General features: G+C 39.8%; 1 protein-coding gene across 5 annotated transcripts in view; it reads left to right on the plus strand.

Moving 5' to 3' along the window:
• The window catches only part of CREBRF (CREB3 regulatory factor), a 42,048-nt gene extending 20,701 nt beyond the window's left edge, over nt 1-21,347 (plus strand). For 2 of the 5 annotated variants that reach the window (XM_061616910.1, XM_061616913.1), the window contains exons 2-9: nt 2,290-2,401; nt 4,825-4,950; nt 6,096-7,176; nt 10,652-10,846; nt 12,062-12,257; nt 12,778-12,851; nt 13,455-13,577; nt 15,844-21,347. In XM_061616910.1, the coding sequence (XP_061472894.1) occupies nt 2,290-2,401; nt 4,825-4,950; nt 6,096-7,176; nt 10,652-10,846; nt 12,062-12,257; nt 12,778-12,851; nt 13,455-13,577; nt 15,844-15,959 (2,023 nt within the window). In that variant the 3' untranslated portion in view covers nt 15,960-21,347. Of the gene's footprint in view, nt 1-2,207; nt 2,402-4,824; nt 4,951-6,095; nt 7,177-10,651; nt 10,847-12,057; nt 12,258-12,777; nt 12,852-13,454; nt 13,578-15,843 lie in introns of those variants that run through there. The other 3 variants (XM_061616911.1, XM_061616912.1, XM_061616914.1) reach the window with 3 other exon arrangements.
• Nucleotides 21,348-24,024: the final 2,677 nt, after the last annotated feature.

Raw genomic sequence — 24,024 nt, forward strand, 5'->3', positions numbered from 1 at the left:
AGGAAAAGATCATTGCTTTCCAGGGTTCCCCCACCTTTTTATTCTACAGCTGGCACATGTAGACTCCCACCCAAATTTAAACCGAAGCTGTCTCTGGCCACATCCAGACCAGGCCTTTATTTCACTTTGGACAGTCATGTCTTCTCTCAAAGAATCCTGGGAGTGTAGTTAGTGAAGGGTGCTGAGAGTTGCTAGGAGATGCCTTGTTCCCCTCACAGACCTTCAATCAGAGTGGCTGACTGTTAAAGCAGTCTGGCCTCTGGAGCTCTGTCAGTGCAAAAGGAGTCTCCTCTCAGCACCCTTCACAAACTATAATGCCCAGGATTCTTTGGGGGAAGCCATTACTGTCTCAAGTGAATTCAAAGTCTGGTGTGGGTGTGGCCCCCTGATTAGCCAGGCCAAGCAGCTGTGAGTCTGGCTTTTAGAACACTGACAGTTGATTCTTACTGAGCATGTCCGACACTTATCATTCAGTTCAATGGTAAATGTCTTAAATTAATTAAAAATCAGCCAGGTATTTTTTTAACTTTTCAACTGCAGAAGATGAATGTCAAAGTATGGGGCAAGGTCAGTATTTGGTTACAGGTACTCTGTGAACATGGCTGATTTTTAATGAATTTCAACAGATTATGAGAACTCTGACAGAAAAAAGTCCAAAAGGGGGCTGGCATTTTTTTCTCTCTTTTTAGACTTTGAACTCTCATTCTGTCTGACTGTTTTGTGTATCACCATGAAAATTTAGAGAGTTGTTAAGCAAGTGTTTCTGAGTTCAGGACTGTACGTTTTGTAAGGCTTTTTTTAAAATGAGCTTATAGGAAGCATCAGAATGGCATGGGGGTATTTTCAATTTAACATTGCGGAATGTGAAAAATCCACTCTGGCTATGGTATACCGCCACTCTTGTGGGTGTATAATCAGTGTGCGGCAGCTGTGAAAAAGGCAAATTCCAGGCTAGGGCTCATTAGGAAAGGTAGTGAAAATAAAACTGGTGGTATCATAATGCTGTTATTCAAATCTATGGTGCAGCCATATTTGGAATACTGTGTAGAGTTCTGGTCACTACCTCAAAAATGGTATTGTAGAGCTAGAAAAGGTTCAAACAAAGGCAACCAAAATGACCAAGGGGGTGGAGTGACTCCCCTATGAGGAAAGATTGCAGCATTTTTTAGAAAAACGTAAGAGGTGACATGATTGAGGTGTATAAAATTATGCATGACATGGAGAAAGTGTGGATAGAGAAAAGTTTTTCTTCCCTCTCAGTCTCATAACAATAGAACTCATGAACAGCCAATGAAACTGAATGTTGGAAGATTCAGGACAGACAAAAGAAAGTACTTCTTCACACAACACATAGTTAAACTGTGGAATTTGCTACCATAAGAGGCAGTGATAACCACCATCCTGGATTGCTTTAAAAGAGGATTAGACAAATTCATGGAGGATAAGGCTATTAATAGCTACTAGCGGTTATGGCTGTGCTCAGCCTCTGTTGGAAGAGGCAGGATGCTTCCAAATACCAGTTGCTGGAAACCGCCGGAGGGGAGAGTACGCTTGCACTCAGGTCCTGTTTGTGGGCATCCTATGGGCAACTGGTTGGCTACTGTGAGAACAGGATGCTGGACTAGTTGGACCACTGTCCTGATGCAGCATTCTCTTAGATTCTTATGTTCATGATCTTTGTTCCTCATGTGCCACCATCCTTGACTGTCTGAAGGCCTCTTGCTGCCCCAGACAACTCCACCCTTTTTTGTCTCTTATGCTTGGGATTGCCTCCCAGAACACTTCTTTGGTGCCACCTTTTATTTCCTTCACAGCTCTTCGAAAGCTTCCTTTTCTGTAAAGCCTTTGGCATAATCCACTAGTTCCCTTATCCCATTGTAACCAAGCCTAACCATGTAACTGAAATATATGTTCTTTAGCTGTTCTATCTACTTTCTCCCCTGTAATGAATTTATGAAATCTAAGAAGGCGAGTCCCTTCCCCAGTTCCTCATGGCAGGGACCTGTCCTCTTAAAGAAACATGCATGCTGTTTGTGCTATGTAAACAATCCTCTAAACAGAACTTGGGCTGAGACTGGTCTCCTTGTACAGTTCTAGCATTGGAGTTATGGGTATTAAGTGGTGGAAACTTTCTTTGTTCAGAAATGAGCACATAATCGTCATTTCAGTTTAAAGTGAATATTTGGTTTTGGTTTCATTTCATGCAGAAAGCCCCCAGAGAAAGAAGAGTTCTATGTGGTCAAAGTGAAGCTTTTTCTAGAAAAAAAAATCTGTGAATCTCCATTGCAGGAGTTGTATGTTGCCTGTTGACCCTGAAGAAAAACTGGAACAGAATTTGCAAGCAAAGAAAACAAAAAGTTTGGGCTTGGACTTGGAAGAACTGGGTCTGGAAATGCCTCAGGTAATGCCCAGTATTTATATTCACTTACCTGATATAAGAAGTTGAAATTTTGTTCAGGTTTTGCTTTTGCGTTTTTTGAGGTGAGTGATAGACCTATAAAGAGCTGAACATTATCTCCATAAAAATAATGGAGTTGTATGCAATGAAGTCACTCGGCTGATGATGATGTATCTCTGTCAGGAATGGAGAAGCGAGCAATTTTCAGCAGTTTTCTACTCCAGAGCAGATTGGGGGGGGGGATGGGGGAGATGAAGGGGGGAAGGGGAAATTGATGAAAATGGCTTTCCTCTCTGTTCTGCTGATGGAGCCTTACTATCAGCTAAGCCACACTGTTGGACATAACCGATGTTGGATACTTTAAGAACTTCTTGCTTGTGTTTTCCCCTTAATATGTGGATCCACCAAGTAGCAGCTATCTGATTCAGGATGCCAAGGAATGTATGATAGGAACAGAATTATGGGAAACATGGATGCTGGCTTTCCTTGGTACACTTCCTGAGAACTACTTAATATACAGGCAGTTGGGAGATAGTATGGAGACAGGGACAGAGAAAGGAATAGATGAGACTGGATTATGGAAGAAGCAGGTAGGTTGGTCTTTCAAGTCCACCTACATCTCTCTTAAACATCCAGAGTTTATAAGGGATCTTTACTATCCCTATGAGGAAAGAGGACCATGCTGAAGGCAGCAGCTGCTTCAGCAGAAATTAAAATGAAGAACTGAATGATCTTGAAAAAGAAGTAATAGTTTCTGCAGTGCTCATGTGACACAGTGGTGGCTGCCCAGAGCATGGAACTGAAGTCAGTAGAGATGCTGTAAGTTAAGTTCAGTCTTCTTCATTGACATAAAACAATACTGTGCGAGTTGCAGCTGTTCCTTTAAGGAACAAAGTGCATACATTTTCAAGCTTTTCTCCACAATCATAAAAGTCTGGGATGAAAATTAACCTTTTGTAAGAGAGAATTTGGAATGGTGGGTAGTAATGTCTCTCCAAGATCTACCTTGGAGGCTGAATTATGGTCTGGAAAGAGACTCTTATGGTTTGGTGCTATATGACAGGGCAATATGATAAGGTTCAGAAAAGTTGCTTTCCTAATGAAAGATGATTTTAAAGCAAGTTTCCTCAGCCTCCAGATGGTTTTAGACTACAGCTGTCATAATCTCTGACCATTTGCCATGCTGGCTTGGGCTGATGGAAGTTGGAGTCCAACAACATCTGGAGGGCACCAGCTTGGGAAAGGCTCTTTTAAACAGCCCTCTGTTATTGTAGCACTCTCTGACTCTGAGGGTAGATCTCACACCTGCAGTACTGCCTTCATTTCTAGGGCTAGTATTGGCCAAGGATCTTCATTCTCAGAATGGCAATAGCAAAATGAGGAAAAGTCCCTTTAGTTATCTTATTTGCTGGTAATCAAAGTAGATGGCATTATCATGATTCTGAAAAACCTAATGGATCAGGTTGACAGGAACGGGAAGCCTGTGGCCCTTCAGCTGTTGTTGGACTCCATCTCCCAACAGCACTGGCAAGCATGATCAATGGTTGGGAAGATTGGAGTTGGAGGCCAATTGCATTTGGAGGGCCAAAGGTTCCCTATCTCTGTCATATGGTATGGAAGGCCTCCCCATTTGGCCTGGGAGGTCATTTCAGCCAAACCACACCCACCTACACCTGACATTATACACAATGTCAGATATGAGGTTGGTAAAAACCTGACTTGGCCAAAAGAGGGTTTGCAGGCACCACAAATTGGCGGTGCTTGCAAACCCCTATGCAAAGCGCTGGGCGAGGTAGTGCTTTGAAAGAAGCTTCTCAAGAGGGTCTTGCAGAGCACTTTGCAAAGAGGTCTGCAAGACACATGTGGGGCAAGAAAGTCACCTGAGATCACTGTGATATCATGTGATTGACAGGTGGGCAACTCTGCCTGCAAATTGTAGGAGAGATCCATAGCCCTGATCTATAGTATTTGATTGTAAGCCATTGTTGGCATATTTTGATATAAAATATATAAAAAGTAAAGATTTTGTATGAATCATAGAAATAAAATTGTTTTTATTTTCATTGCAAGTGAAGTTGGGCAAAATCTTTACTATGCCTTAATTAAAATGTGTTTTGAACTTGCAGCCCACCAGTCAGCTTTCTTTTGTTTAAGCTAAACAAACTCGGGAGCCAAAGTCATGTTTATCCACTTTTTAACATGTTTGGCATATTTGCTAAGCTAACAAATATGCAGAACATGTTGAACGGTGGATAAACCCAAACTTTGGCTCCCAAGGCTTTATTGTAATGTGCTACTATTTAAAGAAAAAGAGATGGAAAATGTACCACAATAAAGGGAAATTTTAGCAATCACCAGGTGTAGGACCTAATTTTTTGTTATAAATCTAGTTGGTTATGTTACAAATTCATAATATTCTGTTGTAGCCTAGTGTGAGTGGAATGGACCCTCCTTTCGGGGATGCCTTTCGAAGCCACATATTTTCAGAACAGACTCTGATGAGCACAGATCTATTGGCTAACAGTTCTGATCCAGATTTCATGTATGAACTGGTAAGTTACTTTTCCTCTGACTGCATAAAGGATAGCTTAGCCCTCTCAAATGAGAGAGGATGTGCCTTACAGGGATCTGTTCACTGAAGGCCAGTTTAGTGTGCTTTGCCTCTTTATTAAATTTAATCACTAACTGAGGAAGCTTCAGTTTATGAGCCCAGCAACTGTAGCCTCTTGCTGACAAAGCTGTCCAAGAAATAAGAAACAAGGAGTTGCATATGAGTAGACTTCAAACCATGGTAACATCCAAGGGGAGTCAGAAGTCGCTGAGTATTAGAAAAGGCATTTTTAAAAGGAAGGGAAATAACCAGTGAATCTCCTAGTCCAGCCCCATGTAGAATCTCCTGTTCCTTTTTTTAAAAAAAAAACACCTCTAGAAAAAGTCAGTCTCTGAAACCTTCCAAGTGAGGAGGATCCACAACCTCCCTTGACAACTTGTTTCATTGCCAAACTGTCCTTTCGGTTGGGCTGTTTTTTCTTAGTATTTAACCTAAGTCTACACTCATTAATTTAAAAGTATTGTTGTTTGTTTTGTATTAGTACTATTTAGTGTCAGCCACATGTTTGCAGGATAATACTGTCTTCATTCTTAAAAAATATCTGGAAACTGTGCCTTAGCTGTCATATTTTCTTTAAGCTAACTGTGCTTGATTCTTTAAGTATTTTCTGAACAGAACTTGTAAAAGACTAGTAGTTTTAGACAAAGAGATTAAAAAGTCAAACATTTTCTGTTTTATTGATGTAGTTAAAATAAGGTTCTTCATAGTCTAGATTTTACATATTTGTAACTTGAGAAATATGGGATCTGTTGTCCTTTTTTCGTTCTCTTGTGCTAATTTCACAAGTGTCACTGATGGTTAACTCCTCTCTTAAACTATTTCTAGGCAATCAGAATTGATGGGCTTTTCATTGAACTGGGCATGGGAATGGCTGACCTCTTAAAAACCTTTTATTCAAAGCTGACAGACAGCACAATTGTATGCATGTTTTCTTGGAAGTCCAACTGTGTGGAATGAGGCTTACTTCCTAGTAAATGTGTTTTTGGATTGCAACCATAAATTGGTTTGTATGATTTCTCCCTTGAGGTATTGGAGAGAAAACAAATATACCATTATTTTCTGACTTTCTTTAATCTGTCTCTGTAGGACAGAGAAATGGATTACCAGCAGAGCTCCAGGGATAACCTCCTTTCTGTAGAGGACTGTAAAGATCTTGAGAACCTGGAGTCTTTTACAGACATTCTGGATACTGAAACTTCTTTCCCAGCAAATTGGGAGCAGTGGGACACTTACTGTGAAGATTTGACAAAGTACACCAAATTAACCAGCTGTGACATTTGGGGAACAAAAGAGGTGGACTATTTGGGCCTTGATGACTTTTCAAGCCCATACCAGGATGAAGAGGTGATAAGTAAAACTCCAACTCTGGCTCAGCTCAACAGTGAGGACTCTCAGCCTGTCTCAGATCCACTGTGCTACCCAGAATTGCTGTTCAGTGTAAAACAGACTCAGCTAACTTTGCCAGCAAAGAAGATTACAACCAGAGCAGCAGCCCCTCTTTGTTCATCCAAGACTGGTCAGGCTGAGGCACCTTTATCAGAATTTGCCCAAAAAGCAGGCAAACCCAATTCAAGCACACAAATCATGGTGAAGACCAATGGGTACAATAATGAGAAAGTGAATATTCATGTTGAATGTAAAGATTATGTTAAAAAGGCAAAAGTAAAGATAAATCCAGTACCCCAGAGCAGGTCTGCCATGAGCCATGCGAACGCTGATGCAGCAAAAGAAAACACCTGCTATTGTGGGGCTGTAGCAAAGAAACAAGAGCGGAAAGGGAATGACTCTGTCCAGAGTCACAGTGTTCCTGTGTTGCCTTTTAAAGAGACTCAGGCTCTGCTTCTCACTCCATCCCAAGAAACTCCAGGATTAGTTGCTGAGGAGAACAGCCTGTCTGCCAGCACATCTGTTTCAGATCCTACGCAGAAAAAGGAAGAACACAATTATTCTCTCTTTGTCACTGACAGTTTGGGTGAGCAGCCAGGGGCAGGCAAGGCTGATCCCGAGGAGGAGGAGGAGGAGGAAGAGGAAGAGGAAGAAGTGGAGGATGAAGATCATGATGAAGGGTTTGGAAGTGAGCATGAACTCTCTGAAAATGATGAAGAGGAGGAGGAGGATTATGAGGATGACAAAGATGATGACATCAGTGATACTTTCTCTGAACCAGGTAATTTTAAGCTTCTTGTGATCTAGAGCCAGGTCTACTGCAAGTATGGGGTGGAAAAGGGTCATTTTAGAATGGGTTTATTGGCAGGCCTGATGACCCACATAACACTTTTTGTGGAGGAATTGTAAATTACTTTGCAGTCATAACTCTACAGGCAGTTCTCACATTCATGTAGAGCAGTGATTCTCAAACGGTGCACCGCAAGAGGTGACTAGGTGTGCCACGAATATTATGAAAGTATATTTTAAAAATGAGAAGAAACCCATTTGTATAGAGATTTATTTTTATTCATAGTTTAAAATATATTAATATATTTTTAATTTTGTACGTGAAGCGTGCCAGAAATTTTTTGTTTTACAGTGTGCCGTGAACCAAAAAAGTTTGAGAACCACTGATGTAGAGAATCTTTTTGTCAGCCAAATGTCCCTTGCCGAAGGTGTCAGAAAAATGCAGAGTTTAGAATGCACCATTGTTATCTTCTTTGTCCTCTTTTCTAACTTCAGTGTCTCGTTTAGAATTAACTAGGATGGTCTCCCTTGGTCAACTGTAAATGTACTGCATTAGAGCCTTTTAAAGCAGGGTTGGGCAACCTTTTTTATGTCAGAGACTGCATACCAGCAGTGAGTGGAACCAGAGCCAATGATGGATGGAGACTAGCTGTCATGAATAACTGAGCCTTACTGCCTCAGTTTTCATGATGGCTATCAAAGATTAAGAATTCCCGGTCCTATGCAGGTCTGTTTAGAAGTAAGCCCCATTGAGTTTGATGGTATTACTCTTAAAAAAGGAAAATGTGTTTGTACGATAGACTAATACAGCCACTGCTCTGGAAAGCAAGTGAAAATAATTCATTTCTGACTTTAGATTGTTTTATATACATATACACATACACACATGGCAGATGCCTACCAGTTTTTTAGACAGCTGGGAGAGGGGAATTTTTCCCCCAAGCCATGCAACTGGGAAAAGATTTATTTTTTATCAGATAAAATATTGCCCCCCTTCTGCTCATTTTTCTTGGTTTTTAAAAATGTGTTTTGCCTTCTTTCTGTCTAGCCTTATATAATTATTTGGTCCATCCTAATGATTATTTGGCCAAAATATGTATCGTATGTTCTGGCATATATAGACAGGTTAGGACCACTTGATGAAGTTTTCCCAAGTAAATGATGGGAAAAGCATCTTGTTGAAGGGAAGAAGAATTTTTATTGTATGAATTTTAAGGTTTTTATGTTGTTTACACCACCCTGATGTTTGTATATAAATAATTGCATAAATAAATAAAAGAGCACATCAGGAGGGCACAACACTGCCTGTGGTGGCGAAGCAGGTGCAAGCGCACTTGGAGGAAGCGGATTATCTGGACCCATTTCAGTTGGGCTTCAGGCCTGGACATGGGACTGAAACAGCCTTGGTCGCCTTGGTGGATGATATGAGGAGAGCGTTAGATAGGGGTGAATGCACCTTTTTCGTCCTCCTGGATCTTTGATACCATTGACCACGGTATCCTTTTGGGCCGCCTGGAGGGATTAGGCATAGGGGCACTGTACTGCAGTGGTTCCGTTCCTTCCTCTCTGATAGGCACCAAAGAGTAGCATCGGGGGATGAGGTTTCGGATCCGTGGCCTCTCACTTGTGGGGTGCCGCAGGGCTCCATCCTCTCCCCGATGCTATTTAACATCTACATAAAGCCGCTGGGGGCTATCATTAGGAGATTTGGGCTGCAGTGTCACCAATATGCGGATGACACGCAGCTCTATCTCTCATTTAAATCTTCACCGAGGTTGGCTGTAGAAGCCCTGTCCAAGTGCCTGGAGTCGGTGAGTGGCTGGATGGGAAGGAATAAGCTGAAGCTGAACCCTGACAAAACCGAGGTACTGCTCGTGGGAGACAAGGGAAGGTTAGGGGATTTGGACCTGGTGCTCAATGGGGTCCAACTGCCCCTGAAAGGCCAGGTCCGCAGCCTCGGGATCATTCTTGATTCCCAACTGTCCATGGAAGCTCAGGTCTCGGCTGTGAGCCAGGCAGCACTGCATCAACTCCATCTGATACGGAGGCTGCACCCCTACCTTCCCAATCACCTGCTCCCATCGGTGGTACATGCCCTGGTCTCCTCTCGCCTAGACTGCTGTAATGCGCTCTACGTGGGGCTACCCTTGAAAATTGTCCGGAAGTTGCAACTGGTACAGAACGTGGTGGGGCGCCTGATTAAAGGCAGTCGCCGGCGACATCACATAACTCCAGTGCTCAAAGAGTTGCACTGGCTACCAGTTGCTTGCCAGGCCCAATTCAAGCTGTTGATTTTGACCTTTAAATTCCTACACGGTTTTGGCCCAGTCTATCTGAAGGAGCGACTCCAGCATCATCAGCTATGCCGTCCAACAAGATCAGCCTCAAAAGACCTTCTCTCTATCCCATCAGTCAAAATAGCCAAACTGGTGAGGACTAGAGAGAGGGCTTTTTCAATTGTGGCCCCCACTCTGTGGAACTCCCTCCCACATGATCTCTGCCATGCCGCTCTATAATGAGTTTCTGCCAGGCCGTGAAGACCTGGCTGTTCAGGCAGGCTTTTGGGGTGGGCTAGATTTTATTATCTTTGTGTCCAGATTTTTAATGTTTATTGTATCTGTATGCTTATTTTGTACATCGCCCAGAGTAGCTGGATCGCCAGCCAGATGGGCGACTAAGAAATCCAATAAATAAATAAATTACTGTAATGAATAAACAGAGCTGCTTCTTCCTGAGCATTAAGACGAACTGATTTGTTAACATATAAAGTACTTTCTACTGCACTATAGATATAAAAATAGGTGTTAGGCCTAATGATAATAATTCATTCACGAGCTGTACTTCTAGCTAACAGACATTTATGTTATCTTATTTAATTTAATTTATATTTGCATGGGCATAACAGATGCCAGGCCCAAATGATATTTTGTGGAAAGGGTACACTACACCTCTTCTGTGAAACAATTTACACATTTTAATACGAGACTAGAAAATGACTATTTTAGGATGCTTGGGAAACTAAGTGGGACCTCAGTTTTTTCAGTTCTGAGTGGTATAATAAGAGTCTCTGCCGTATAATAAAGGATCTGTACTTAGCTCTAGTGTACATTTTTCTCTTTGCCTGTCTGTGCACTCCATGCCATGCCCTGTATGTGTGCATTTGCCTCTGCTGAAGAAGTTGAATGCTGGCTGAGGACAGATGTTTAAGAAGGAGGTAGAGAAGCTAGGGAATTGAAGCTGCTTAAGAACAGGAGGGTTAGGACCTGCGCATCTAACCTCAGTAGCTGGGGAAAAGAGGATCTGCCTAAAAAAACCCTCTGATCTTCTAGGAAAAAATTGAACCTTGGAATAAATTGGCAAGCCCTGAAATCCCATTATTTCTCTTTGAATGAAGTCTCTTCCTTCTAGCTCTGCCCCTTGTTCTGTGGGGAAAACTGCTATACTACAACTTTTTGTGCCTTTTTTAGGATATGAGAATGATTCTGTAGAAGATTTGAAAGAAATGACAGCAATATCTTGTCGGAAAAGAGGCAAGCGAAGATACTTCTGGGAATATAGTGAGCAACTAGCACCATCACAGCAAGACAGAATGTTGAGGCCTTCAGAGTGGAATCGAGATACACTACCAAGTAACATGTATCAGAAGAACGGATTACATCATGGTAAGAGCGGTCGCCTAGTAGGAGCTGTTGCTTTCAGGTGCATATGCTTCCCAAAGCTTGTAAGAATTCTTTTGCTCTCAGTTGTTTAAGAAAGAGCTTCCACAAACAGTCTAACTTTGTGTTCATTTGGAAACAGTGTCATACTGCCAAGAAGATAAGGTGGACTCCCTTTAAGGGAAATGAAGACATGAGAAATTTAGTTTCTGAAGATTTGTTGACAGTATTCTAAAGCCGCTTGAATGCAGCTCCTGTTTATTTTACAAGTTAATAATGCACTTGACCTTTCATCCATTTCTTTTAAAAACATATGCATATTTTTATTTTTAAAACATAATTAACATCATAAATTTCAACTCGCAGCACTGGTCATACAGTTTCAAAGACATTCAGATCTCATAGTCCAACAGTTCCCTTCTTGTTTCCCTATCCTCTTCCCCTCCTTTTTTTCCTGTTCTAAAACTTTCTTTTTCCGAATCTTCTACCTATTCATTACCTATAGTCAGATTTTGCTTATAGTTAGCCTAGAAGCTCCCCTGTAAGGTTTCATGTGTTGTTGGAGCACGAGTGGGAGGACACATCTCCCTTGACTTGATTTAACATGAGTAATAAAGCAATATCATTGTGCACAAAAGATAAGAGTTTCTGGAAGATCTGACCTATTTCTCAGTAATGATAGTAATTTATTGAGGGACTGGTGGGCGGGGGGGGCAAGAGATTCTTGTTTTGCCACATGGAACACGCATCATGTTTCTTGTGCAAAGGAAGCCTGTCTCCTCCTTTCTTGTATCCTCTGCTCTCTCATTGCAAGTAGGAATTACTAAGGGTCTACATTTCTAGGGATTAACTTCAAGCCAACACTGTTACTTTTTATGTCATAATTATGTTGGTGATTGTTTTCAGTTGTAAATACTTGTGGACTTTTTTATGAACTGCAGTATACAATATTTTAAATAAAGGCAACATGACCTAGCGTACAGATGTATCAGTAATTTTCTTTGACTGTCCACCCGGCATCCACAGCATTCTCTGTTATCTCTTTTGTGCCCAGCTTTCCAGTTGTATCATTAGATTATGTATTATAGTGGGTAATAAGCATAAAAGCCACTATAGGAGGTTGTGGGTTAAAGACTATTTTTACAATTTGAATATAGTTTACAGTATTCCAGCAACCCATCAGATAACCTTTTGTGTGTGCGTGTGTATATATATATATATGCGTAGGAAAATATGCTGTTAAGAAGTCACGGAGGACTGATGTAGAAGATCTGACACCTAACCCTAAAAAACTGCTACAGATTGGGAATGAATTGAGGAAGCTGAATAAAGTGATCAGTGATTTGACCCCCGTCAGTGAACTTCCCTTAACAGCTAGACCAAGGTCAAGAAAAGAAAAAAACAAGCTAGCTTCCAGGTAACATTTAAAATAATAAATTGCTAGCTGTTAAAATCATGACTTGCCCAAGCAAGGGATTCTTCCATCTTAACAAGTATTTTCAGGCTGGTATATCAGGAAAAAATCATATTATTTTGTTATATTATTTAATAGTAATGACCTGTGAAGATGACCTGTTTAGAATGGTTCTCTAGAGTGTGCTGAATCATGCAGTTGTTTTTCTCTCCCCGCTCCCACAGCCATGGCAAGTTTGAGGCATCTCTGATTATGAAGATGTTATGTTTGCAGCCTACATGAATGTTTAATTGTATAGCGTAGTGTAGTTCTGAAAGTTGTCACACTTTGCAATGGTAAGGTTGCCATAAATACCTGCATAGCACTATGATAAGTTTATCAGTGAAGGCCTAATGAGTGTTGGGAATTATCATGTAGTATCTTAGCTACTAAATTCTAAGATCTCAGCTCTTATAAGATTGATGACAGTGGCTCCAACTAGATGGATATTTTCTTTTTTTCCCCCTGCCTTCTGACATTACAGAGCTTGCCGACTAAAAAAGAAAGCCCAGTATGAAGCCAACAAAGTGAAACTATGGGGTCTCAACACTGAATATGGTAAGCCTTTAAAAACAAAAAAGCCTTAATTAGCAGACTCATTTCATGAAATAACTACATTTGGCTTGTATCAGTTAATCAAGACCCTGAAGGCTAACAGCTTTGTGCGAGTCTGCTGTTTGGCCATAGTAGGCCATCAAGACCTGCTTACAGCCTCAGCTCATGAGGTTTGAAAATCACTGGTCTAAATACATAATGGGCAGGTTATTTTCTGTACAGAAAAATAGTATCAATGGTTTTGTAACAATTAAGTTTTAAGACTTGATGACAATCAAAGATGTTTGCCATACCTATTGGCAGGTGCCTCTGGAAGAAAGAACTTTTTCAGCCTTGATGCCTTGCTTCTGAAATTCTTTACCTAGGGAGGCTTGCACGAGGCTTACATTAAAGTCTTTTAGGTGCCAAGTAAAGTCTTTGCTTTGTTTTTAGCATCCATTTTGTTTTGTGGTCATATTAGTTATTTTAAATGGAACTGAATTTTTTGAATTAAATGGTTAATACAGTATAGCATGTGCTAAGTAAATAAACAGAGAGAGATATTCTTCCTTCCCAGAAAGTTTCATTTTCATTGACTTAACACTGCTGCCTGGTCTCTTCTTGCAGATAACTTGCTGTTTGTGATCAACTCTATCAAACAAGAAATTGTGAATAGAGTGCAGAGTCCTAAAGATGACAGACTAACCAATATGGGTCAAAAGCTTGATGTGCTTATTAAAGATACTCTTGGTAAGTAAACATCCAGTATGGCGGTACTAGGATTCATTTTAGCTTTTTTCAATCTTGGAAGCAATGTCTACTCACATATCATGACTTTAAACCATGTTCATCTACTACCCTACCATTGTACACAACACCCCAAAGATTTCTTTTAAAATCTGTGATATCTAATTAATATAGCCTAACATCACAACAGCAGAGGCCATTTCCAGATGTTTCAGGCAGGGAATATACAATTGTATTAATTTTGCACAGCACTATCCAAAATAACTTTTCTTCAGCAAACATCTCAATTGCACTGAATTCCAAGACTTGGTATGGCAAATGGAATTACTGATGAAATGAGATGTCTCCTTCAATCATGCAGATCCATTGTATGGAATGTTGCTTGAGTGTCGTGATCATCTATTGGCCTGAAACGCCTCTAATCAATTTCTAATTATCTCATAATTATTCTTCCTGCCTTCCCCATGCACACTCTATCCTGGCCATAACTTGTTTTATAGAAACAAAAAAAAATGATGATGAAATGCCAACAGAATTATCCCCTCTCTCTGCAGGCTACCACAGCTTCTTGTGGTACCTGTCCCAGTGTGGTGCCCATGGTTGTTGCAGCACTGGCAGAAACTTCCCATAGTAACAATCTCAATTAAAAAACAACACCACATTTTTGCTGTCTTCATTCCCCCAGAAAGCCTCTGGGCCCCACATGGGCGCAGAGATATTCTTGCGAAATGAAGACAGATGGTGGCTGGAGCCTTGGCCAGTGCATTGCTTTGTAATGCACCCAGCCTACATTTTTTTAAAAAAAGAGGGAAAGGGACCATGGCCACCTAGTAAACTGGGAGTGAGGAGGGGAGTAAAGCTAGCAGGAGGTTGGCAGTGGAGGAGAGAATGGAGCAGTGAAGGGGTCAGGTGGGTACCAGGGAGAAAACAAGGCAACTTGGGGATTGAGGAGCACAGAGAGAGAAAAGCTACATTCATGTGCCCACATATAAAAGTCAAACACAATAGAATTAAAATCAATTATCTTGAATTTACAGAACTTTTACAAAACCACCATCATATCACATCTGTCTCCATATAGACTGAACCACAAAAAGTGGTGCTTTCCAGTGATGCCTTGGCACAGAAGCATGAATCTGAGACACTGATACTCATGATTGTTACAAGAGACCCTCTGAAAACTACTAACAACTCATAGATCACTTTTGTATCCAGACGTGTTCTGTGTGTCTTGTTGGTGGTTTTGTTGGCATTGTATGTAAAAATCATGAAGATCCATGCTGATCAAAATGTTTGTACTGTGATGGTGCTGACAACTTCAGTTTAGCCCAAGGGGATTCTCCCCTCTCCTCTCTCTGTGTGTGCTCCACACTGTCCCCAGATCTTCTCTGGCAGGTTTCAGGAACCTCCAGAACAGATTTAGAGGGTGTGGGGAGGCGAACATTAGTGCTACAGTGAATACAACACTGTGATTTTACTGTGAAATCTGTAGACACCACTGTAAGGTTTAATTTGATGGTTTGAGAGCAAGCTCATGTAAAAATCATGCAGATTAATTATCAGTTTTTGATTGATTAGATCTGACTGGCCAAACACCCCACAATAGCCATTTTGTTACTGGCCTTGACTTCCATGGCAGGCATTTTGTGGTGGTGCTCACAACACTTTTTTTCAAACTTCAGATGTGCCCATAGGCCCAAAAGTGTCGGGTACCACTGATCTAGTGGCCCTTTTCCTTCTCACTCTGACTTCGTCTTGTCTCTTAATATTTACCCCTCCCCCCAGCAGTGTAGTGCACAGCATACCAAACTAAACAAACAAACCCCTGCATGGTGGTTGTTGGCTGTGTCACACTCCCTATTATGTAGGAAAGAAAAGCTATACTGTAGGTGCTAGATAGAGCTAACACAAAGGACCTACTAAGTTTTTAGCAGACTTTTAATGGCCTGAAAAGGTTTTGAGTGAGCCAATTATTACATTGTTTATTTTCCTAAATCCTTCTGGGTAATACTGTTATCTACCTGGGTGTCTCTCATTTTATGCTTGTGCATTTTGCCCCTTTCCTTCGTTTTGGTCCACCTTCCTAATTTTTGATATCATTTTCAGTTTTTGGCTATCAAACCTGTTTCTCATTCCTGCAAGAATCTATTCGATACTTCTAGGTACTAACAAATCTTGAATTAACAAGGAGTGGAGGGCAGGAGTGCAGGGCAGGAGTGCACATATTCATTGGAATATTTTTAATATATGTCTTCATTTGTTCTTCCAGGGCCACCTGTATCTGGGCAAACATCAGAATTTGTGAACCAAGTTTTAGAAAAAACAGCAGAAGGAAATCCAACAGGAGGCCTTGTAGGGCTGCGAATACCAACATCAAAAGTTTAGTAGATGTGACTTAATCCATTCACATTGGTTAGAGCTCTGCCTGTGTCATATACTACATTGTAAAATTATTTCTGGTCTGCATGTGAATTTAGCGTTATATAAATCACAGTTTTAAGTTCCATCATTTTTCTTCTTTTTATAACAATGTACTAAGATAAGTGAAAGCATGGTATAAAATGCTTAATGACATTTTGGAGCATAAACCTTGTAGTTTTTAAATCTGCTTCTGGCATAAATGTGGTGACCACATATTCATTTTAAAATTAAGTTTATCTAGGACCAGATTATATAACTTACGTAGGAGCAAAACATGGTTTTTTTGCAAGTAGAAATCTCACAAAATGCCAAACATTAAGGCAGGTTTATGCTCCAAGAAAAATAAAAATTTAAAATTCAAATTAAGAGGGTTTTTTTCAAGAATAATTGTTCTTTTGTTCTAAATTAAACAGTAAGTTTTCTTTGCAACCATAACTTGTACATAGCACATCTGGCCATAAAGCTAGAGTGCCATATAAAAAATATAGTTTTCTGAGCTTGATACGGTATTTAAATGTCTGTGCAAGTAAGAAAAAAATGTATACTCTTTGTGCCTTGTATTGAGGGTGGGAGGGGAAAAGTGTAACTATAAAATGGTAAGAAAACCCTTGTGGGAGAGAAGATGTATAGATGGTCTCATGGGTTTTAATGTATTTGTTCCAGCTCTTACAAATTTTTGAATGTATATAGGAATATGTTGAAAATGTAGATATGCCACAGAGTCTATGTATTGTATAAAAGATGGCTCTAGAAAACTCATTTTCGGTACTTGACCGGAAGAAAACAAATACTTGCACATTAATGCGATTGTTTATTTTTGTACCAAAGACAAATGCAACTGATATGGCAAACTGCCAGTTTAAGTAAAGTTTTGCACAGCTTACATGATACTGTACTGAATGTATAAAAAGAAAAAACTTAAAAGGTCAGGGTTAGGGATCTTACTGAACTGTGAATTTCTTTCTCTTTGGGTCCAATTATCTACAGAAGGAGCATTCATACATGACTATTATTTTGCTGTTCTAGTTCGCTTCATAGTAGATAAGTTGGCCATCTAGAAGTCTGTAAATCCTTTTTTTCTGCACATAGTAAAATTTTTAATATATTTGGATTTTAGTAAGGTATTGGTAAAATAGATTTCAACTTTGGAAATTTAAAATTTAGCTTGTAGTATACTTCCACCAAACAACCAAAATAAATTTTATTTTTATTGTAATGTGTATATATGTAAAGAAAAAAGAGCTACAAATATCTAATTCTTTAGTTGCCACTTTTCCAGTTGTTGTATTATTGTGCATGTGATGTTTCCAAGGATCAACACAAGCTAAAAAAAGAATTTATAGATTTTATATTTTTGTACAGATATTTCAACTAGCTTCTTCAAACTTCTATGTGACTTATTGTTAACGAGTAGTTTCTATGACTGGGGGAATACAAATGCGTGTGCAGTTTGGCTCATGAGAGTCTGCTTTTAGTCAGTGTTAAAGTACCAATGAAAAGCTTTATCTCTTGATGAGAGAGTTGTTTATGTCAAGACAAGATCATTATCTGGTTTCATGAATGCCTTTCCTCCCCTTGTTTGATCGACAATGATCACATAACACTATTTACAAAGAAAACCAAATCATTCAGATACAGCTCCAAGCAAATGCAAAAATTTAACGAATCCCTCCCTTCTTTCCATGCATCTTACAGTGCAATTCCTTGTATCTAAATGGACTCTGGGAATCCAGATTGCAAGCAGTATGCAAGCAATGTATTCATTAAAAAAAAAAACCCAAAAGATTGGGGAAGTCAAAATACCACTGCAGAGCTTTACAACCCCAAACCCCTTCCCTCTCTCTCTCTCTCTCTCTACACTGCTTCTTATGCTCTACCTATCTTTTTTAAAAGATCTAAAGTATTTGCAAAATTTCAGCACAATTTTGCATGTCATGATGGAGCAATTTTTAAAAACACACACACACACGGGCAATGTATACAAGCCTGTGATAGTGTTGGCATATCAAAAATGTATCTGACTTAACCCTGATTGTAGAGCTGAGTCTTCTGAGTATTTTACATCCACCTGTTCTGGTACATTGAAATAGTGTTGAGTTTCATTGGTGAATGGTGTTTAAATACAAATTCATGCTAAGATTCTAACACTCGATCAGAAGGGCATGGATAGCGTAGTCTACAACATTATACAGCTGTTTTGTAATTAGGACTTGCGTAGCAAGCAAAACTGACAGTAAGATATGATATCCCCTTTGTAGTAGCTCAGGCTCTTCTGAGCTAATACTGTGTTTGCAGCCTTTTTTGTGCATGTCTGAAAACCAGAACATGATTTTGGTCTAGCATCAAAAAAAGACTTTTGAATCTTTTTAGTGGATTCCATACCCTTGCATTTCAGTGTTTTCTATGTATTAAGTTATAGTCAAAAAGCTTTTAAATAGTTGAGCTTTTTAATGGTGACACTTTATTTTGTATCTATTTATATATGTATGTATATCTTAGAAAAGCACTTTGTTTAAAAAAGAAAAAAAAGATTTTGCATTTTATATGATTCCTGCCATTTGCTGCTAACTCTGGGCTGGTCAGAATGCTGCAGCGATACTTGATCTAAATAAAACCTGGCAGTAAAATGTAGAGTAAAGTTAAGACCTTTGCTGGTTTAACCTTTATTGTAAAGATGACATAGGCAAGCTGTGCAGCTTTACATTTTAACCAGGGGACTCTGTGGCATTTAAAACAGTCTAGAAAATGGTTGTACTTTTTAATGCCAGTAACAATCTGCTTCCTCTAGTGTCATTTAATATAAGTTTAGTGTATAATTATCACAAAGATTTTTTAAAAACCAAATGTTCATGTTTTGTTTGGGGAAATTGTGGCATGCATTTTTGGATGATTATCTTTAGAGGAGCTCTCTAAAGGTTTTCAGTGTTCATACACGGTATGTGGATCTTATTGAAGTCGTTGGTCACTTTCTGAGTGTAGGCATTGTGAATATTCTAATGTCATCCAAAAAGCAGTTATACACTATTTTTTAAAAGGAGTTCTAAACTCTCCTTCATACACTGGATACTTTAGAGTTTGTTTCCATGTTAAAGCATGCTCTTGCTAAAATTTGCCAGTCTGAAACTGAGTGCCACACTTCAACTTTTGAATGGATATAATGAACACTTACTCTGTACCATGTATGGTTATTGTCCTTTCCCCATTTTCTCCATTGACAGATTATGATGTGGCTTTATATTGTGCCTTACTTGTATATTAGAACCAAGTTTAATTTTCATTCCCCAGGACTCCTTAAACCCTTGAACCCTTTTGGAAGCAAACTACAATAGAAGCATCATGAAGGAACTTCAAACAGATTTGCTTAGTTGTATCGATTAGTTTGTACTGGCATAGAGTGACCAATTTTTCAGTGGTCTTGGAAGATAGGATTTTTTATAGTAACTCCACTACATCTCTTTACAAAAGCTTCTCTACCATTTCTTGAATTTATCAAGCACACCTTGATATTTAACTTTCTGGGGCTCATAAGTACTAGTCTTCTGGCTAGTCAAGGACTGACTCTTTCCACTCTGCTCTGGCATCAATGCAAACAGTGACACCATTGTAGGAATTGGGCACAGAGATATACCAAGTCCACTAGTTTGATAAGTAATTTATTTTTAAATGTAGACTGAAGTGTAGTGGAAAAGAGCAAAAATAATTCCTATAAACAGATTAAAGGTTTCTTGAATAATCTTAAAGCAACAGACATTTCTCAAATACCGTACTGTCAGTGTGGGTTTCACATAAGTCTATACCATTTTTCTGTTTGCCTTCATTAATCTGCTTGTTTATTCACAAATGTCAATAATGTATTGTTTCTCTTATGTCTTTTTAAATATGGCTAGTTTTGAAATGGTGATTGCCTCCTACCTGTGTTTGATGGGTTTACTTACAAGTTGCCTTCAGCAGAAATAGCATAGCCAATCTGTTCCTTGACTTATTTAGTAGTCTTCCTGGAATTCTGTTGAGGCACAGTCAAAATAAATAATACAGAAATTCAGCCTTTCAGACCTGAATTTCATACATGACTAGTCATCATTTCTTTTTTGAAGGTAAGGCTTTAGCTGTCTAATCGTCTAGTTTAGTCTGCTATCAGATGGAAGTCTAAATTTTGGATAGCTGAAATACTGCACAAAAGTGCAGTTTATTTTATTTTACTTGCAGGATTATACAAAGTACATTTCAATCAGTTACTAATCCAAAAGCTGATTCTTTCCTTTTAAAAGCAATGATTAAGGGCATTACCACATTGAGAGTACAACAGAATGCTTTGTCAACATTGCAGAAATGGCACTTTAGCATACACTTTCTTCACAGCATTTAAAACTTGATTGGATCTCATTGATATGTATTTTTAGTATATTTAATTTTCCCCAATTGATTTAGTGTAGTTGAAAGGTGTTTGTGCAATGTGATGCTCAGCCTCTTAAGATGTTCATAAACTTCCACAAGAGCATATTGATCATGCATTTTTTCCTCCATAAACCTGAAAGCACCTTCTTGGAAGTGAGCTCTATTTGATCTGGGTGAAACTTAACTTCAGTTTAGGATTGTAGCCTTAATCTTTCTGAAAAGAAGTAAACCGAAGCCAAAACTAGGTGTAGCTAAGACACGAGAAGAACAAAATAATTGCTGAGACAAGGCCAAAGGTTCTTCTATTCCACCACTGTCTTCAGGTGATAACAAGGCACTTACTTTCCCAACAGTTTTCTATGAATTGTGAAATAATGTAACAATTCACTTTTACTGCAATATATCGAGTTTTCATATTTTCTCCTGCCTTAAACAGTCTCAAAACCTTTTGGCCCATATATGTACTGAAGAATAAACTAAGGCTGCAATCCTAATCTTACTTACCTGTTCGTAGGTCCAATTTCTATTGCAATCAATGGAACTTTCTTCCAAGTGAATGGGTCTAGGATTGGGGTGCAAGGCTGATGGCATATGCAAACACAGCAAAGCTTTTTGAGAGCCAAAAAAAGTATATTAACTTTGGTGATCTTATGCTTGGGATCATATTTGTAATGCTGTTTAATGTTCTGTAGTCCATTTCCAACTGGAGCTCAGACAAATGTATTGAAGGTCTTGTCTCTGTTTAGAAAATTTTATCCTGTTAAAAGCATGATCTGTTTGCAATTTTTATAATGTTTAATGTTGTGTAATTTTTTCCTATTTTTAAAAAAGAGGCACAATTAAAACATTGATTTTGTTTACGCCTGTCACCCTTGAGCCCAAGCACTTCTATTCAGATACAAACTCATCAATGTATGCAACATACTTTGTAATTGAAAATAAATTGTGAAGAGAAGTTCTGACAGTATGCTGGCTTCTGTGTGTGTTCTGTCTGGGATGCTTCCTTCATAGACTGCTAAGTAAATATAGCTCCCACAAAAGCTTTTTTCACTTTTTTAAAGTAATAGCATCAGTACTGGTTATAAAAATGTCTTATTCTTTCAGTCAGCAAATGTACATCATACTGTTTTAATAAACCCCTCACCTAGGACATCTAATTTACTCAGTCAAGAAACACGTTGATCCTTCACTGGGAAATAATTTAATTATGACACAAACAAGAATGTGAAGGAAGGGAATATAGTCTAGTCTAGCCTATTTGTCTATCTACTTAAGAACTGTTTTAATACCTTACATCCTGAATCTGGGTGCAATATTTCAATGCACCCCTTGCAGTTTGCTCAGTCCTCCATGGTATGTAATCCAAAACTGCTCCAGAGGTGTGGGGGACTCCTTGCAGATGGAGGAAGGAGAGGAGGAAGTCCCATGGTCTTTTCTCACAGTGCTGGATGTCTTCCAAAAGCTTGATTAAATAACCTTACTATAGCCAGCGGGGATTTTTCACATTCCGCAATGTTAACTTGAAAATACCCCCATGCCATTCTGATGCTTCCCATAACCTCATTTCAAAATAAAACCTTACAAAATTTACAGTCCTGAACTCAGAAACGCTTGCTTAACAACCCTCTCAATTTTCATGGCGATACACAAAACAGTCAGAGAGAATAGAGAGTTAAAGTCTAAAAAGAGCAAAAAACCCCAGAGCCCTTTTGGGCTTTATTCTCTCAGAGTTCTCATAATCCGTTGAAATTCATTATAAATCAGCCATGTTCACAGAGTACCTGTAATCCCAATACTGACCCTGCCCCATACTCTGACCTTCATCTTCTGCAGTTTAAAAGTTAAAAAAATGCCTGGCTGATTGTTTAGCTAATCGGGGCCACACCCACACCAGACTTTCATTTCACTTGAGACAGTCATGGCTTCCCTCAAAGAATCCTGGGAAGTGTAGTTTGTGAAGGGTGCTGAGAGAAGACTCCTATTCCACTGAGAGAATGTTTTAACAGTCAGCCACTCTGACTGAAAGTCTGTGAGAGGAACAGGGCGTCTCCTAGCAACTGTCAGCACCCTTCACTAACTACACTTCCCAGATTCTTTGAGAGAAGCCATGATAAATTGTTTTAAATTGTGTTTTAAATTGTTTTTAAAAGATGTGTTTTTTAAATTTGTATATTTGTTTTTAGTTATTGTAAACCACCCAGAGAGCTTCGGCTATGGGGCAGTATAGAAATACAATAAATAAATAAATAAATAAATAAATAAATAAATAATTGTCCAAAGTGTAATAGAGGCCTGGTGTGGATGTGGCCAGGGACAGCTTTGTTTTAAATTTGGGTGGGAGGAGGCTACATGTGCCTTCTGTAGAATAAAAAGGTTGGGGAAATGCTGAAAAGCAATGATACTGTTCACAATGTTTTCCTTTTGGAAAGGAAAGGGGTTTCCCTTCTGCCCAGTGCCCACCCACCCAATCTCCTCCCCTCCCCCAGGTCAGTGGTGGAGTATGACCTGGGAGACCAGGGTTCGAATATCCACACAGCCATGAAGCTCTCTGACCTTGGGCCAATCACTGCCTCTCAGTCTCAGAGAAAGGCAATGGTAAAACCACATCTGAATACCATTTACCATGAAAACCCTATTCAAAGGGTCGCCACAAGTCCAGTCGACTTGAAGGCAGTCCATTTCCATTTTCAAACATGATTGCACAGAAATAAATTCCATTGAACTCAAAAAGTATGCAAATGACCAAAGCCTCCCTCCTATCCCCTCCTTCATCCCCTTCCCTCCCCCTTGCTTTGCCCCTTCCTTTGCCCCTCCCTCCCCCTCCCCTTCCAATCCCATCCTTCCCCCTCCTCCCCCTCCTCCCCTCCCCTTCCTCCCCATGGTCAGTTTTACCTATCTTAAGCATGATTGCCCGGAAGTAAATACCACTGAACTCTATAAGCATGCTAATGATCAATCCTGCCCTCCCCTTCCTTTGCCCCCCTCCAATATGCTCCTTCCCCTTCCCTCTCCCCCTCTCCCTCCCCCATGGTCAGTTTTACCTATCCTAATCATGATTGCATAGGACTAAATCCAATAGAACTCGATAATCATGCAAATGATCAGACCTGCCTTTCCCCTCCTTCCCCTTTCCTCTCCCTTCCTCCCCTCCCCTTTTCCTTCTTCCTCCCTCCCTGCCCACTTCAGCTCTCCCCCCCCTCCGGTCAGTTTTACCTATCCTAAGCATGATTGCATGGGAGAAAATCCCACTGAACTCAATAAACATGCAAATGATCACATCTGTCCTTCTCCCCTCCCCCTCCTGCCTGCTCCTATCCCAGTTCTCCCCTCTGCCTTTCCACCCCTCCCTCCTCCTCCTCCTCCCTTCCCCATCCCCTGTGGTCAGTGTCACCTATCCTAAGCATGATTGCAGGGGAGTAAATGCCACTGAACTCAATAAGCATGCAAATGATCAGTCCATTCTCAGCAAACTTGCACAGGATCCCATTTCTTACCTCCCGCATTAAAAAGCAGGGAAATTCACTAATAGGCAAAAACCCTTGCGGTTTAAGAATGTACCTATAGCCCACAGATATTTCTATCAAACTTTAAAAAGCTGGGAAATTGGGCAGCTATAATGAATGCACCAGGGGAG

The sequence above is a fragment of the Rhineura floridana genome, chromosome 3 (assembly GCF_030035675.1).
Source record: "Rhineura floridana isolate rRhiFlo1 chromosome 3, rRhiFlo1.hap2, whole genome shotgun sequence".
Taxonomy (NCBI): Eukaryota; Metazoa; Chordata; class Lepidosauria; order Squamata; family Rhineuridae; genus Rhineura; species Rhineura floridana.